Source organism: Carcharodon carcharias, assembly GCF_017639515.1.
Source record: "Carcharodon carcharias isolate sCarCar2 chromosome 29 unlocalized genomic scaffold, sCarCar2.pri SUPER_29_unloc_2, whole genome shotgun sequence".
Classification (NCBI taxonomy): domain Eukaryota; kingdom Metazoa; phylum Chordata; class Chondrichthyes; order Lamniformes; family Lamnidae; genus Carcharodon; species Carcharodon carcharias.
The window spans coordinates 2,589,859-2,608,364 of NW_024470665.1; the positions used below are offsets into that span (position 1 = coordinate 2,589,859).

At 48.8% G+C, this 18,506-nt stretch overlaps 1 protein-coding gene across 3 annotated transcripts in view; it reads left to right on the top strand.

The window, feature by feature from the left end:
- The window catches only part of LOC121274058 (G8 domain-containing protein DDB_G0286311-like), a 34,313-nt gene that overhangs the window by 9,690 nt on the left and 6,117 nt on the right, over positions 1 to 18,506 (top strand). For all 3 annotated transcript variants that reach the window (XM_041181196.1, XM_041181197.1, XM_041181198.1), the window contains exon 3: positions 3,049 to 3,144. In XM_041181196.1, coding sequence (XP_041037130.1) covers positions 3,049 to 3,144 — 96 coding nt within the window. The remainder of the gene's footprint in view (positions 1 to 3,048; positions 3,145 to 18,506) is intronic.

Consider the following 18,506-nt stretch of genomic DNA (forward strand, 5'->3'; position numbering starts at 1 on the left):
CCCCTGCTCGATACTGGAATATTCTGGACCAGTTTCGTTTAATCTCTTTCGAACAATCACTCCCTGGAAGGATTGCTCCTTCACCTTCTACCACCATCACTGGTAGCTGTGCCGATTGGTGTCTATACTGAACAGTTCCTCTGCTGATACCTTTAACCTGGATCTCTTTACCTGTGTCCGCTTTCAACTTGACAGATGCTTGTTCCATATTTAATTGTTGAGCCCCTTTATTTAAATATCTGACAGTGTATTCTCTTACTGCTTTGGTAGAAGCACCAGGGTCTACTTCCAGCTTTAATGGTTCACTGATCACTTGCACTGTAACAAATATTGGCTCTGTCTTCCCAACGTGTTGAATAGTGAATAAATGTCAGAATTGGTTGTTTCTGACTCTCCCACATTATACTCTTCATCGGACCTTGGATGTTGCCTGGAATCCTGTTTCAATCCCGCTTTGCAATGTTCCAAGATCTGTCCATTTGTGTGACAAAAATAACACTCCACCTTTTTAAATTGCCAATCGTTAGGAGTATTAATGCTTCCACGTCGATAAAAATTAGTTTGCGGCTTTGTTGCTAAGCTGTTCCCTCTGAATTTTCGGAGAGCCGGGGGGCTGTTTCCTGCTCCGCGGTGGAGTCCCGGCTTTTTTGGCACACATTGGGCTGACCTTTCCCACCTGCCTAGGAAAGTGGCTCCATTTACCCCCCCACCTTGAATCGCTTGTTCATCCCTTACAGCGCTTTCCAACACAAATGCTATTTCTAAGGCTCCCTTGAAATCAAGGTCCACTTCAGCCGGCGATCATTGCTGAATAGCAGCCTCTCGGACGCCACATATCAAACCATCCCTGAGCATATCGTTCAGGGATTCACCAAAATCACAGTACTCCGTTAGATGCTTTAATTTCACCACGTGGGTAGGATTTGTCTCCCTTGGGGCTCTATGCCGTGAAATGAAAATGAACCTCTGCATTGTGACTGAGGGATTGGGTGAAAAATATACCTCACCAAAATCTACTAATTTACTGAAGGTCATTGAATCAGGGGCTCTGGGGAGAATCAAGCTTCGATTTAAACTGTAACCGTTGCTCCCACAAGGGCTCAGGAGAATCGCTCTCCTCTTTTCCTCCCCTGTGATTTCACTGGCTTGGAAGAATAACGCAAGACATCCTGTATATTGAGTCCAGTCATCTGTGGTTGGTTCAAAGGTATTCATTCTGCCAAACTGTGGTATATCGGACGAGAATCCCTTCCTTTCTTTTTTATGAAATTAGCTACCCACAAATTGCTGGGCGAGGGACAGTAACGGATCAAATTTATCCTTGTCTGTTTGGTATAGAGTTGATTAACCAAGCAACTTTCCTTGGAGGAAACATTGAACTTTATTTACAAGACAACAGCAGCAGCTACATGTGTGCATCCAACTCCATAACTAAGGAAGAACTTCCCTTCAGAGTTTCCCCACGCTGCTAACTGATTGGTTGACACAGATCATGTGATCTTACAACACAGAATCATTCTTAAAGCTACAGTCCTAACTTTATCAAAACTATAGTCACTACAAGTGGTATTGTGTTGTTAGAATGGGATAAACGCACCAATCACTCAGGACTGGGTAAACACATTTGGATTTTTTTTAGACTAGGCACATGAGAACAGATATACATGGATAGAAAGCTGGAAGACACATCAACAGCAGAGCTGTGTATGCTGTGCTCTGCTCGATATCAAAAGCGAAAGTAACTAGATCACATGACACACTTCCATTTGAGTGATGTCATGCTGCCACCCCTTTTCTTAGTTATCCATGTCATGTGGGTGCCACTGTCTAGGCCAGCATTTATTGCCCATCCCTAATTGCTCTCACTCAGAGGGCATTTAAGAGTCAACCACAAATCTGGTGGGTCTGAAGTCACATGTAGGCCTGACCATGTAAGAACAGCAGATTTCCTTCTCTAAAGGGCACCAGTGAACCAGATGGATTTTTATGACAATCAGCACTGCTTTCATGGTCATCATTAGACTTTTAACTTCAGATTTTTATTGAATTCAAATTCCACTAATTGCCAAGGTGGGAATCGAACCCAGGTCCCCAGAGCATTAGATGGTCATTGCTTGGTACTTGTGTGGTGTGAATGTTACTTGCCATTTGTCAGCCCAAGCCTTGATATTGTCGAGTTTTGCTGCATTTGGACATGGACTGCTTCAGTATCTGAGGAGTTGTGAATGGTTCTGAACACCCCATTCTGTCGGGGGAGAGACCAGAACTAGGTATCATCGATATAAGATCATCACTCATAAACCCAATGGGGAATTCAGGAGTAACTCCTTTACCCAGAGAGTGGGGAGAATGTGGGACTCGCTCCCACAGGGAGTGGTCGGGGTGAATAGTGTCGATGTGTATAAGGGGGAAGCTGGATAAACACATGAGGGAGAGAAAGGAATAGAAGGATATGGGGATGGGGGGAGATGGAGAGAGGGGTGGGAGGGGCTTGTATGGAGCAGAAATATGGGCATGGAGTAGATGGGCTGAATGGCCTGTTTCTGGGCCGTGTATTCTATGTAATTCAATGTCCTCTGGAGTTTAGAAGAATGAGAGGTGACCTCATTGAATCATCTAGAATTCTCAGAGGGTTTAACAGGCTCAATGCTGAGAGGCTGTTTCACACTCTGCCCCCTTCCACCTCCCCACCGGCTGCAAAGTCTGGACCTGGCGTGTGGGGTCGGTGTTCACAGACTCAGGACAAGGGTTCGGCCATGTTGGACTGAGACAAGGAAGAATGTCTTCCCTCGGAGGGCTGTGAATCTTTGGAATTCTCTACCCCAGAGAGCTCTGGATGCTCCGTTGTTGAGTATATTCAAGACTGAGATGTATTGATTTTTGGGAACTAAGTGACAGGGTGGGAACGTGGAGTTGAGGTGGAAGATCAGGCACGACAATATGGACTGAGGGAGCAGGCTTGACATGAAAAATGGCCTCCTCCTGTTAGGATGTTCTTATGGGAAGATGAAGTACTCTTTGGCTAACTGCTTCTCTCTTTATTTTCAGACACAACGACCAGCAGAACGACAATGACAGCGAGCACTATTAACACCATGTCTACTCCCAGCCATCACAGCACCATTCCCAACACCACCCCGCAGGGTAAGTAACACCAGCCACAATCTCACTCTGCAGCCCATTTGAGTGCCAGAGTGTGTAGGAGCGGACAGTATGAGTGGTGCTATTGAACTGATTTTCCAGACAGCCTGTCTTGGTGGAAACATTGAACTTTATTTACAAGGCAGGAGCAGCAGATACACATGTGCATCAAGCTCTATAACTAAAGAACCACCCCTGCTCCCCTCAGAGATTTGCCTGCACTGCACATTGATTGGTTTACACAGAGCACATGATCTTACATCACAATCTTAATGTTACACTCCTCTGGCAGTTCCCCTGCTCGCTACTGGAATATTCCGGACCAGTTTCGTTTAATCTCTTTCGAACAATCACTCCCTGGAAGGATTGCTCCTTCACCTTCTACCACCATCACTGGTAGCTGTGCCGATTGGTGTCTATACTGAACAGTTCCTCTGCTGATCCCTTTAACCTGGATCTCTTCACCTGTGCACGCTTTCAACTTGGCAGGTGTTGGTTCCAAATGTAATTGTTGAGCCCCTTTATTTAAATATCTGACAGTGTATTCTCTTACTGCTTTGGTAGAAGCACCAGGGTCTACTTCCAGCTTTAATGGTTCACTGATCACTTGCACTGTAACAAATATTGGCTCTGTCTTCCCAACGTGTTGAATAGTGAATAAATGTCAGAATTGGTTGTTTCTGACTCTCCCACATTATACTCTTCATCGGACCTTGGATGTTGCCTGGAATCCTGTTTCAATCCCGCTTTGCAATGTTCCAATATCTGTCCTTTTGTGTGACAAAAATAACACTCCACCTTTTTAAATTGCCAATCGTTAGGAGTATTAATGCTTCCACGTCGATAAAAATTAGTTTGCGGCTTTGTTGCTAAGCTGTTCCCTCTGAATTTTCGGAGAGCCGGGGGGCTGTTTCCTGCTCCGCGGTGGAGTCCCGGCTTTTTTGGCACACATTGGGCTGACCTTTCCCACCTGCCTAGGAAAGTGGCTCCATTTACCCCCCCACCTTGAATCGCTTGTTCATCCCTTACAGCGCTTTCCAACACAAATGCTATTTCTAAGGCTCCCTTGAAATCAAGGTCCACTTCAGCCGGCGATCATTGCTGAATAGCAGCCTCTCTGACGCCACATATCAAACCATCCCTGAGCATATCGTTCAGTGATTCACCGAAATCACAGTATTTCATTAGCCGCTTTAATTTCACCACATGGGCAGGATTGGTCGCCCATCAACCCCCCCCACCCCCACCCCGGGGCTCTATGCTGTGAATAGAACCTGAACATCTGCATTGTGACTCAGGGATTGGGTTGGAAATGTCCTTTAATGGGGTCTACTCACTCACTGTAAGTCTTCAAATCATGGACCCTGAGGAACATCAATCTTCAAATTAAACTGTAAGTCATGCTCCCACAAATACTCAGGAGAATTGCTCTCCGCTTTTCCTCCCCCATGATTTTGTTGGCTTGACTGAAGAACACAAGACATCCTGTATATTGAGACCAGTCATCTGTGGATGGTTCAAAGGGTTTGATTCTGCCAAACTGTGGTATATCGGACGAGTATCCCTTCTTTTCTTTTTTATGAACTTCGATACCCACAAATTGCTGGGCGAGGGACAGTAATAGATCAAATTTATCCTTGTCAGCAGTTTGTTATAGAGTTGATTTTCCAGGCAACTTTCCTTGGAGGAAACGTTGAACTTTATTTACAAGACAACAGCAGCAGCTACATTTGTGCATCCAACTCCATAACTAAGGAAGAACTTCCCTTTCAAGTTTCCCCACGCTGCTAACTGATTGGTTTGCACCAATCATGTGATCTTACCACAGAATTATTCCTAAAGCTACAGTCCTAAGTTTATCAAAACAATAATCACTACAAGTGGTATTGTGTTGTTAGAATGGGATAAAGGCACCAATCACTCAGGACTGGGTAAACATATTTGAGGTTTTTTTTAGACTAGGCACATGAGAACAGATATACATGGATAGAAAGCTGGAAGACACATCAACAGCAGAGCTGTGTATGCTGTGCTGTGCTCAACATCAGACGTGGAACTGAAACTGGATCACATGACACACTTCCCAGTTGCTGTGGTGGGATTTGAACCCTGGTCCCCAGAGCAATACCCTGGGTCGCTGGAATGCTAGCCCAGAAACCCTCCCATTAAAGGCACATTACATCAAGTGGGACTTGCACTCGCCCCCTTGTTATCATATTGTGGGTGTCTGTCTGTGTCTGTTTGTGTGTGTGTCTGTGCATGTGTGTCTGTGTCTGTGTGTACGTGTCTGTGTGTGTCTGCGTTTCTGTCCATGTGTGTCTGAGTGAGTATGTGCGTCTGTGTGTACGTGTGTGTGTTGTGTGTGTGTGTCTGTGTTTGTGTCTGTGTTTGTGTCTCTGTGTGTGTGCCTGTGTCCGTGGGAGTGTGTGTGTCTGTGAGTGTGTGTGTTTGTGTGTGTGTGTGTGTCTGTCTGTCTGTTGTGTGTCTGTGTGGGTGTCTGTATGTGTGTGTTTTGTGTGTGTGTATGTGTCTGTGTGTGTCTGCATTTCTGTCCATGTATGTCTGTGTGTGTATGTGTGTCCGTGTGTGTGTGTGTGTGTGTGTGTGTGTGTCTGTGTATGTGTGTGTGTGTGTGTGTGTGTGTTGTGTCTGTGTGTGTGTTGTGTATGTGTGGGTGTCTGTGTATGCCTGTGAGTGTGAGTGTGTGTGTGTGTGTGTGTGTGTGTGTGTCTGTGTGGGTGTGTGTGTGCCTGTATGTGTGTGTGTCCGTGTGTGTGTGTATTGTCTGTGTGTCTGTGTGTGTGTGGGTGTGGGTGTGTGTGTGCCTCTGCGTGTGTGTATCTTTGTGTGTGTTTGTGTGTGTGTGCGTGTTTGTGTGTGTCTGTGTGTGTGTGTTGTGTATGTGTGTCTGTGTGTGTGTGTGTGTCTGTCTGTATGTATGTCCGTGTGTGTGTGTGTGTGTGTTGTCTGTGTGTGTGTGGGTGTCTGCGTATATGCCTGTGTGTCTTTGTGTGTCTGTGTGTGTGTGTGTGAGTGGGTATCTGTGTGTGTCTGTGTGTGTGTCTGTGTGTGCGTGTGGGTATCTGTGTGTCTGTGTGTGTGTGTTTTGTGTGTGTGTGTGTGTGTGTGTGTGTGTGTGTGTGTCTGTCTGTCTGTCTGTCTGTCTGCATGTGTGTCCATGTGTGTTTTATCTGTGTGTGTGTGTGTGTGGGTGGGTGTCTGCGTGTGTCTGTGTTTGTGCCTGTGTGTGTCTGTGTGTGTGTGTGTGTGAGTGGGTATCTGTGTGTGTCTGTGTGTGTCTGTATGTGTGTGTGTGTGTGTGTGGGTGTGGGTGTGAGTGGGTATCTGTGTGTGTCTGTGTGTGTGTGTGGGTATCTGTGGGTTGTGTGTCTGTGTGTGTGAGTGTGTGTGTGTGTGTGTGTGTGAGTGTGTGTGTGTGTCTGTGTGTGTGAGTGTGTGTGTGTGTCTGTGTGTGTGGGTATCTGTGTGTTGTGTGTCTGTGTGTGTGAGTGGGTGTGTGTGTGTGTGTGAGTGTGTGTGTGTGTGTGTGTCTGTGTGTGTGTGTGAGTGGGTGTGTGTGTGTGTCTGTGTGTGTGTGTGTGTGTGTGTGTGTGTGAGTGGGTGTGTGTGTGTGTCTGTGTGTGTGAGTGTGTGTGTGTGTGTGTGTCTGTGTGTCTGTGTGTGTGTCTGTGTGTGTGTGTGTGTGTGTGAGTGGGTGTGTGTGTGTCTGTGTGTGTGTGTGTGCCTAACAAAGAGTGAAAGGTAGGTGTGGGATGTTTGAATGATACAGCCTGTGACCATCAGCCAGGTTACTGGGTGACCAAAGACATTCTTTTTGGTCCTGGCCCGAATGTCCGTATCTTTGCTTCAAACTCCAAGCTGCCATCCCACTCCCTGGCAACAGCAGGAGATTAAACCAGTCACTTCACAACATTCCTGTCACCTTGGATCCCGACGTAAGATCCCAAACTCATAAGTGTGACTGCATTTATATACCACGTAATGTTGAGCGACTGATAAGCCTATTAAATTGTGAATGACATCCACACTTAGAGCATAGAACAATATTAAATTGTGAAGAATTTATCCATGTCACCTTTTTAATGGTCTCCACAATATGGTCTCAGCTCATCTGCTGTTGAAGACCTTGTCCACGCCTTCATTACCTCCAGTAGTGAATCTTCCAAAACACTCCTGGCTGGTGTTCCACATTCTACCTCGGCTGGTCCAAACTTCTGCTGCCCCTGCATCTCAACACGGACTGGATCTCATTCACACACCGACCTCGGTGCTCGGGAATGGACACTGATCCACAGTAAATCAACCTCCTGATCTGAGAATTTTCATGCAAGCTTTTAAATCTCTCCTCAACCATGTGCAATCTCTGAAAAATTATCCAGCCACTACAACCCTCCCTATTTCTGTAACCTCCTCCAGCCCCTTCACCCTCACTATCTCCAAAAACTCCTCCAGCCCCTACACCCTCCCTATCTCTGTAACCTCCTCCAACCCCTACAAACCTCCCTATCTCTGTAAACTCCTCCAAACCCTACAAATCTCCTTATCACTGTAACCTCCTGCAGCCCCTACAACCCTCCCTATCTCTGTAAAATCCTCCAGAAACTACAACCCTCCCTATCTCTGTAACCTCCTCCAGCCCCTACAACCCTCCCTATCTCTGTAACCTCCTCCAGACCGTAGACGCCTCCATATCTCTGTAACCTCCTCAAGCCCCTACAACCCTCCCTATCTCTGTAACCTCCTCCAGCCGCTACAACCCTCCCTATCTCTGTAACCACCTCCAGTCCCTACAACCCTCCCTATCTCTGTAACCTCCTCCAACCCTTACACCCCTCCCTATCTCTGTAACCTCCTCCAGCCCCTACAACCCTCCCTATCTCTGTAAACTCCGCCAGCTCCTACACCCCTCGATAGCTCTGTAACTTCCTCCAGCCCCTACAACCCTCCTTAGATCTGTAATCTCCTACAGACTGTACACCACTCCCTATCTCTGTAACCTCCTCCAGCACCTACAATCCTCCCCATCTCTGTAACCTCCTTCAGCCCACACAACCCTCCCTATCTCTGTAACCTCCTCCAGCCTCTACAACCCACTCTATCTCTGAAAACCTCCTCCAGCCACTACAACCCTCCCTATCTCTGTAACCACCTCCAGCCCCCACAACCCTCCCTATCTCTGTAACCTCCTCCAACCCCTACACCCCTCCCTATCTCTGTAACCTCCTTCAGCCCCTACAACCCTCCCTATCTCTGTAACCTCCGCCAGCTCCTACACCCCTCCATATCTCTGTAACCTCCTCCAGCCCCTACAACACTCCCTAGATCTGTAATCTCCTCCAGACTGTACACCCCTCCCTATCTCTGAAACCTCCTCCAGCACCTACAACCCTCCCTATCTCTGTAACCTCCTCCAGCCCCTACAAAACTCCCTATCTCTGTAACATCCTTCAGCCCCCACAACCCTCCCTATCTCTGTAACCTCCTCCAGCCTCTACAACCCACTCCATCTCTGTAACCTCCTCCAGCCCCTACAACCCTCCCTATCTCTGTAACCTCCTCCAGTCCCTACAAAACTCCCTATCTCTGTAAACTCCTCTAAACCCTACAACGCTCCTTATCTCTGTAACCTCCTCCAGCCTCAACAACCCTCCCTATCTCTGTAACCTCCTCCAGCACCTACAACCCTCCCTATCTCTGTAACCTCCTCCAGCCCCTACAACATGCCTTATCAGTGCAACACACTCCAGCCACTACAACTCTCCATATCTCTGTAACTTTCTCCAGCCCCCACAACCATCCCTATCTCTGTAACGTCTTCCAGCCCCTACAACCCTCCCTATCTCTTTAAGGTCCTTCAGTCCCTACAACCCTCCCAGTCTCTGTAACATCCTGCAAACCATACAAACTTCCCTATCTCTGTGAACTCCTGTAGTACAGACAAACCACCAAATCTCTAACCTCCTTCAAACTCTACAAACCTCCCTATCTCTGAACCCTACACCAGCCCCGACAACACTCCCTATCTCTGAAAACTCCTCCAGACCCTACAACCCTCCCTATCTCTGTAACCTCCTCCAGCCCCTACAACCCTCCTTATCTCTGTAGAATCCGCCAAACCATATAACCCTCTCTATCTCTGTAACCTTCTCCAACCCCTACAAACCTCTCTAACTCTGTAAATTCCCCTGGCCACTACAACCCTCCATATGTCTGTAACCTCCTCCAGCCACCACAACCCTCCCTATCTCTGTAACCTCCAACAGCCCCTATACGCTTCATATCTCTGTAACCTCCTCCAGCCTCTACAAACCTCCCTATCTCTGTAACCTCCTCCAGCACCTACAACCCTCCCTATCTCTGCAACCCCCTCCAGCCCCTACAACCCTCCCTATCTCTGTAACATCCTCCAGCCCCTACAAAACTCCCTAACTCTGTAAATTCCTCCAGCCCCTACAATACTCCAAATCTCTGTGACATCCTCCAGCACCTACAACACACCCTATCACTGTAAGGTCCTTCAGTCCCTACAAACCTCCCTATCTCTGTAACCTCCTCCAGCCCCTACAACCCTCCCTATCTCTGTAAGGTCCTTCAGTCCCTACAAACCTCCCAGTCTCTGTAACATCCTGCAAACCATACAACCTTCCCTATCTCTGTGAACTCCTGTAGTTCAAACACCCCTCCCTATCTCTGTAACCACCTCCAGCCCCTACAACACTCCCTATCTCTGTAACCTCCTCCAGCCCCTACAACACTCCTTATCTCTGTAACCTCCTAAAGCACCTACAACCCTCCCTATCTGTGTAACCCCCTCCAGCCACTACAAACCTCCTTATCTCTGAAACCTCCTCCAGCCCCTACAACCCTCCCTATCTCTGTAAGGTCCTTCAGTCCCTGCAACCCTCCCAGTCTCTGTAAAATCCTGCAAACCATACAACGTTCCCTATCTCTGTGAACTCCTGTAGGACATACAAACCTCCAAATCTCTAAACTCCTCCAGCCCCTAAAACCCTCCCTATCTCTGTAACCTCGTCCAGCCCCTTCAACACTCCCTGTTTATGTAACCTCCTCCAGCCCCTACAACCCTCCCTATCTGTGCAACCTCCTCCAGCCCCTACAACCCTCCCTATTTCTGTAACCTCCTCCAGCCCCTATAACCCTCCTTATCTCTGTAAAATCCTCCAAACCATATAACCCTCGCTATCTCTGTAACCTCCTTCAACCGCTACAAACATCCCTAAATCTGTAACATCCCCCGGCCCCTACAACCCTCCCTATCTCTGTAACCTCCTCCAGCCCCTACAACCCACCCTATGTCTGTAACCTCCTCCAGCCCCTACACCCCTCCCTATCTCTGTAACCTCGTCCAGCCCCTATAACCCTCCGTATCTCTGTAACCTCCTCCGGCCCCTACAACACTCCCTATCTCTCTAAGCTCCTCCAGCCCCTACAACCCTCCCTATCTCTGTAACCTCCTCCAGCCCCTACAACAATCCCTATCTGTAAGCTCCTCCAGCCCCTACAACCCTCCCTATCTCTGTAACACCCTCCAGAACGTACAACTCTCCCTATCTCTGTAACCCACTCCAATACCTACAACACTCCATGTCTCTGTAATCTCCTCCATGCCCTATAACCCTCCCGATCTCTGTAACCCCCTCCAGCCCCTACAACTCTCCCTATATCTGTAAGCTCCTCTATCACCTACAACTCTCCCAGTCTCTGTAACATCCTGCAAACTATACAACCCTCCATATCTCTGTGAAATCCTTGGGTACATATAAACCTCAAAATCTCTAACCTCCTCCAAACTGTACAACAATCCCTATCTCTGAAGCCTCCTCCAGCCCCTATAACCCTCCTGATCTCTGTAACCACTTACAGCCCCTACAAACCTCCCTATCTCTGTAACCCCTTCCAGCCCCTACAACCCTCCCTATCTCTGTAACCCCTTCCAACCCGTACAACACTCAATATCTATGTAATCCTCTCCAGTCCCAACAACCCTCAAAATTACTGTACGTCCTTTGGCACAACAACACACCTTATCTCTCAAACCAGCTCCAGCCCCTACAATCTTCTCTATCTCTTTAACCTCCTCCAGCCCCTACAACCCTCCCTATCTCTGTAACCTCCTCCAGCCCCTACAAACCTCCCTATCTCTTTAACCTCCTCCAGCCTCTACACCCCTCACTATTCTGTAACCTCCTCCAGTCCCTGCAACCCACCTGTTCTCTGTAACCACCTCCAGCACCTACAATCCTCCCTATCTCTGTAACCTCCTCCAGCCCCTAAAACTTCCCCTATCTCTGTAACCTCCTCCAGCCCCTAAAACTCTCCCTATCTCTGTAACCTCCTACAGCCCCTACAACATTCCTTATCTGTGTAACACACTCCAGCCACTACAACTCTCATTATCTCTGTAACTTTCTCCAGACCCCACAACCATCCCTATCTCTGTAAACTCTTCCAGCCCCTACAACCCTCCCAGTCTCTGTAACATGCTGCAAACCATAGAACCTTCCTCATCTCTGTGAACTCCTGTAGTACATACAAATCTCCAAATCTCTAAACTCCTTCGATCTCTACAAACCTCCCTATCTCTGAATCATCCTTTAGCCCCTACAACACTCCTGATCTGTGCAACCTCCTCCAGCCCCTACAACACTCCCTATCTGTGTAAACTCCTCCAGCCACTACAACCCTCCCTATCTCTGTAACCTCCTCCAGACCCTACAACCCTCCTTATCTATGTAAAATCCTCCAAGCCATATAACCCTCCCTATCTCTGTAACCTCCTCCAACCCCAACAAACCTCCCTTACTCTATAACAAAAACAGAATTACCTGGAAAAACTCAGCAGGTCTGGCAGCATCGGCGGAGAAGAAAAGAGTTGACGTTTCGAGTCCTCATGACCCTTCGACAGAACTTGAGTTCGAGTCCAGGAAAGAGCTGAAATATAAGCTGGTTTAAGGTGTGTGTGTGGGGGGCGGAGAGATAGAGAGACAGAGAGGTGGAGGGGGTTGATGTGGTTGTAGCGACAAACAAGCAGTGATAGAAGCAGATCATCAAAAGATGTCAACAACAATAGTACAATAGAACACATAGGTGTTAAAGTTAAAGTTGGTGATATTATCTAAACGAATGTGCTAATTAAGAATGGATGGTAGGGCACTCAAGGTATAGCTCTAGTGGTTTTTTTTTTATATAATGGAAATAGGTGGGAAAAGGAAAATCTTTATAATTTATTGGGAAAAAAAAAAGAAGGGGGAAACAGAAAGGGGGTGGGGATGGGGGAGGGGACTCACGACCTAAAGTTGTTGAATTCAATATTCAGTCCGGAAGGCTGTAAAATCCCTAGTCGGAAGATGAGGTGTTGTTCCTCCAGTTTGCGTTGGGCTTCACTGGAACAATGCAGCAAGCCAAGGACAGACATGTGGGCAAGAGAGCAGGGTGGAGTGTTAAAATGGCAAGCGACAGGGAGGTTTGGGTCATTCTTGCGGACAGACCGCAGGTGTTCTGCAAAGCGGTCGCCCAGTTTACGTTTGGTCTCTCCAATGTAGAGGAGACCACATTGGGAGCAACGAATGCAGTAGACTAAGTTGGGGGAAATGCAAGTGAAATGCTGCTTCACTTGAAAGGAGTGTTTGGGTCCTTGGACGGTGAGGAGAGAGGAAGTGAAGGGGCAGGTGTTGCATCTTTTGCGTGGGCAAGGGGTTGTGCCATAGGAGGGGGTTGAGGAGTAGGGGGTGATGGAGGAGTGGACCAGGGTGTCCCGGAGGGAGCGATCCCTACGGAATGCCGATAAGGGGGGTGAAGGGAAGATGTGTTTGGTAGTGGCATCATGCTGGAGTTGGCGGAAATGGCGGAGGATGATCCTTTGAATGCGGAGGCTGGTGGGGTGATAAGTGAGGACAAGGGGGACCCTATCATGTTTCTGGGAGGGAGGAGAAGGAGTGAGGGCGGATGCGCGGGAGATGGGCCGGACACGGTTGAGGGCCCTGTCAACGACCGTGGGTGGAAAACCTCGGTTAAGGAAGAAGGAGGACATGTCAGAGGAACTGTTTTTGAATGTAGCATCATCGGAACAGATGCGACGGAGGCGAAGGAACTGAGAGAATGGGATGGAGTCCTTACAGGAAGTGGGGTGTGAGGAGCTGTAGTCGAGATAGCTGTGGGTGTCGGTGGGTTTGTAATGGATATTGGTGGACAGTCTATCACCAGAGATTGAGACAGAGAGGTCAAGGAAGGGAAGGGAAGTGTCAGAGATGGACCACGTGAAAATGATGGAGGGGTGGAGATTGGAAGCAAAATTAATAAATTTTTCCAAGTCCTGACGAGAGCATGAAGCAGCACCGAAATAATCATCGATGTACCGGAGAAAGAGTTGTGGAAGGGGGCCGGAGTAGGACTGCAACAAGGAATGTTCCACATACCCCATAAAGAGACAGGCATAGCTGGGGCCCATGCGGGTACCCATAGCTACACCTTTTATTTGGAGGAAGTGAGAGGAGTTGAAGGAGAAATTGTTCAGCGTGAGAACAAGTTCAGCCAGACGGAGGAGAGTAGTGGTGGATGGGGATTGTTCGGGCCTCTGTTCGAGGAAGAAGCTAAGGGCCCTCAGACCATCCTGGTGGGGGATGGAGGTGTAGAGGGATTGGACGTCCATGGTGAAGAGGAAGCGGTAGGGGCCAGGGAACTGGAAATTGTTGATGTGACGTAAGGTGTCAGAGGAATCACGGATGTAGGTGGGAAGGGACTGGACAAGGGGAGAGAGAAGGGAGTCAAGATAACGAGAAATGAGTTCTGTGGGGCAGGAGCAAGCTGAGATGATCGGTCTACCGGGGCAGTTCTGTTTGTGGATTTTGGGTAGGAGATAGAAGCGGGCCGTCCGAGGTTGGGCAACTATCAGGTTGGAAGCTGTGGGAGGGAGATCCCCAGAGGAGATGAGGCTCCGGGCTCACTTCTTTGGGCAGGATTCCTCTCCCAGTTCAACGGATCCTTTTACCCATCTTCAATATTCTCCCTCCACCTGGACCCCTCCCTCTGGATTCTTACCTTCTCTCGATCTTTTCATTGAGAACTGTCGGCGCGACATTAGTCGTCTCAATTTCTCTGCTCCTCTCACCCATTCTAACCTGTCTCTCTCTGAACTTACTGCACTCCATTCTCTCAGGTCCAACCCTGACATTGTCATCAAACCCGCTGACAAGGGTGGTGCTGTTGTTGTCTGGCGCACTGACTTCTACCACGCGGAGGCTGAGCGTCAACTCGCAGACACTTCCTCCTACCTCTCCCTGGACCATGACCCCACCACTGACCATCAAGCCATTGTTTCCAGGACTGTCACTGACCTCATCTCCTCTGGGGATCTCCCTCCCACAGCTTCCAACCTGATAGTTGCCCAACCTCGGACGGCCCGCTTCTATCTCCTACCCAAAATCCACAAACAGAACTGCCCCGGTAGACCGATCGTCTCAGCTTGCTCCTGCCCCACAGAACTCATTTCTCGTTATCTTGACTCCCTTCTCTCTCCCCTTGTCCAGTCCCTTCCCACCTACATCCGTGATTCCTCTGACACCTTACGTCACATCAACAATTTCCAGTTCCCTGGCCCCTACCGCTTCCTCTTCACCATGGACGTCCAATCCCTCTACACCTCCATCCCCCACCAGGACGGTCTGAGGGCCCTTAGCTTCTTCCTCGAACAGAGGCCCGAACAATCCCCATCCACCACTACTCTCCTCCGTCTGGCTGAACTTGTTCTCACGCTGAACAATTTCTCCTTCAACTCCTCTCACTTCCTCCAAATAAAAGGTGTAGCTATGGGTACCCGCATGGGCCCCAGCTATGCCTGTCTCTTTATGGGGTATGTGGAACATTCCTTGTTGCAGTCCTACTCCGGCCCCCTTCCACAACTCTTTCTCCGGTACATCGATGATTACTTTGGTGCTGCTTCATGCTCTCGTCAGGACTTGGAAAAATTTATTAATTTTGCTTCCAATCTCCACCCCTCCATCATTTTCACGTGGTCCATCTCTGACACTTCCCTTCCCTTCCTTGACCTCTCTGTCTCAATCTCTGGTGATAGACTGTCCACCAATATCCATTACAAACCCACCGACACCCACAGCTATCTCGACTACAGCTCCTCACACCCCACTTCCTGTAAGGACTCCATCCCATTCTCTCAGTTCCTTCGCCTCCGTCGCATCTGTTCCGATGATGCTACATTCAAAAACAGTTCCTCTGACATGTCCTCCTTCTTCTTTAACCGAGGTTTTCCACCCACGGTCGTTGACAGGGCCCTCAACCGTGTCCGGCCCATCTCCCGCGCATCCGCCCTCACACCTTCTCCTCCCTCCCAGAACCATGATAGGGTCCCCCTTGTCCTCACTTATCACCCCACCAGCCTCCGCATTCAAAGGATCATCCTCCGCCATTTCCGCCAACTCCAGCATGATGCCACTACCAAACACATCTTCCCTTCACCCCCCTTATCGGCATTCCGTAGGGATCGCTCCCTCCGGGACACCCTGGTCCACTCCTCCATCACCCCCTACTCCTCAACCCCCTCCTATGGCACAACCCCTTGCCCACGCAAAAGATGCAACACCTGCCCCTTCACTTCCTCTCTCCTCACCGTCCAAGGACCCAAACACTCCTTTCAAGTGAAGCAGCATTTCACTTGCATTTCCCCCAACTTAGTCTACTGCATTCGTTGCTCCCAATGTGGTCTCCTCTACATTGGAGAGACCAAACGTAAACTGGGCGACCGCTTTGCAGAACACCTGCGGTCTGTCCGCAAGAATGACCCAAACCTCCCTGTCGCTTGCCATTTTAACACTCCACCCTGCTCTCTTGCCCACATGTCTGTCCTTGGCTTGCTGCATTGTTCCAGTGAAGCCCAACGCAAACTGGAGGAACAACACCTCATCTTCCGACTAGGGACTTTACAGCCTTCCGGACTGAATATTGAATTCAACAACTTTAGGTCGTGAGTCCCCTCCCCCATCCCCACCCCCTTTCTGTTTCCCCCTTCTTTTTTTTTTCCCAATAAATTATAAAGATTTTCCTTTTCCCACCTATTTCCATTATATATAAAAAAAAACCACTAGAGCTATACCTTGAGTGCCCTACCATCCATTCTTAATTAGCACATTCGTTTAGATAATATCACCAACTTTAACTTTAACACCTATGTGTTCTATTGTACTATTGTTGTTGACATCTTTTGATGATCTGCTTCTATCACTGCTTGTCTGTCGCTACAACCACACCAACCCCCTCCACCTCTCTGTCTCTCTATCTCTCCGCCCCCCACACACACACCTTAAACCAGCTTATATTTCAGCTCTTTCCTGGACTCGAACTCAAGTTCTGTCGAAGGGTCATGAGGACTCGAAACGTCAACTCTTTTCTTCTCCGCCGATGCTGCCAGACCTGCTGAGTTTTTCCAGGTAATTCTGTTTTTGTTTTGGATTTCCAGCATCCGCAGTTTTTTTGTTTTTATCCATTACTCTATAACTGCCCCCGGCCACTACAATGCTCCCTATCTCTGTAACCTCCTCCAGCACCTACAATACTCCCTATCTCTGCAACCCCCTCCAGCCCCTACAAACCTCCCTAACTATGTAAATTCCTCCAGCCCCTACAACTCTCCAAATCTCTGTAACATCCTCCAACACCTACAACCCACCTTATCACTGTAAGGTCCTTCAGTCCCTACAACCCTCCCTTTCTCTGTAAGGTCCCTCATTCCCTACAACCCTCCCTATCTCTGTAACCTCCTCCAGCCCCTACAACCCTCCCTATCTCTGTAAGGTCCTTCAGTCCCTACAAACCTCCCAGTCTCTGTAACATCCTGCAAACCATACAACCTTCCCTATCTCTGTGAACTCCTGTAGTTCAAACACCCCTCCCTATCTCTGTAACCTCCTCCAGCCCCTACAACCCTCCCTATCTCTGTAACCTCCTCCAGCCCCTACAACCCTCCCTAACTCTGTAACCTCCTCCAGCCCCTTCAACACTCCCTGTTTACGTAACCTTCTTCAGCCCCTAAAACCCACACTATTTCTGTAACATCCTCCAGCCCCTAAATCCCTCCCTATCTCTGTAACCACTTCCAGCCCCTACAACGCTCCCTATCTCTGTAACCACCTCCAGCCCCTACAACGCTCCCTATCTCTGTAACCACCTCCAGCCCCTACAACACTCCCTATCTCTGTAACACCCTCCAGCCACTACAAACCTCCCTATCTCTGTAACCTCCTCCAGCTCCTACAATCCTCCCTATCTCTGAAACCTCCTCCAACACCTACAACCCTCCCTATCTCTGTAACCTGCTCCAGCCCCTACAACACTCCCTATCTCTGTAAGCTCCTCCAGCACCTACAACACTCCCTATCTCTGTAACACCCTCCAACAATTACAACTCTCCCTATCTCTGTAACCCACTCCAATACCTACAACCCTCCCTGTCTCTGTAACCTCCTCCATGCCCTATAACCCTCCCTATCTCTGTAACCTCCTCCAACCCCTACAACCCTCTCTATCTCTGTAACCTCATCCAGCCCCTACAACCCTCCCTATCTCTGTAACCTCCTCCAGCTCCTACAACCCTCCCTATCTCTGTAAGTTCCTTCAGTCCCTGCAAACCTACCAGTCTCTGTAACATCCTGCAAACCATACAACATTCCCTATCTCTGTGAACTCCTGTAGTACATACAAACCTCCAAATCTCTAACCTCCTCCAGCCCCTACAACCCTCCCTATCTCTGTAAGCTCCGCCAGCCCCTACAACCCTCCCTATCTCTGTAACCTCCTCCAGTCCCTACAACACTCCCTATCTCTGTAATCTCCTCCAGCCCCTACAACCCTCCCTATCTCTGTAACAAACTCCAGCACTTACAACCCTCCCTATCTCTGTAACCCACTCCAATACCTACAACCCTCCCTGTCTCTGTAATCTCCTCCATGCCCTATAACCCACCCTATCTCTGTAAACCCCTCCAGCACCTACAACTCTCGCTATATCTGTAACCTCCTCCATCACCTACAAACCTCCCAGTCTCTGTAACATCCTGCAAACTATACAACCCTCCCTATCTCTGTGAACTCCTCGGGTACATATAAACCTATAAATATCTAACCTCCTCCAAACTCTACAACAATCCCTATCTCTGAAGCCTCCTCCAGCCCCTACAACCCTCCCTATCTCTGTAACATCCTCCAGCCCCTACAAACCTCCCTAACTCTGTAACCTCCTACAGACCCTGCAACCCTCCCTATCTCTGTAACCTCCTCCAGCCCCTACAACCCTCCTGATCTGTGCAACCTCATCC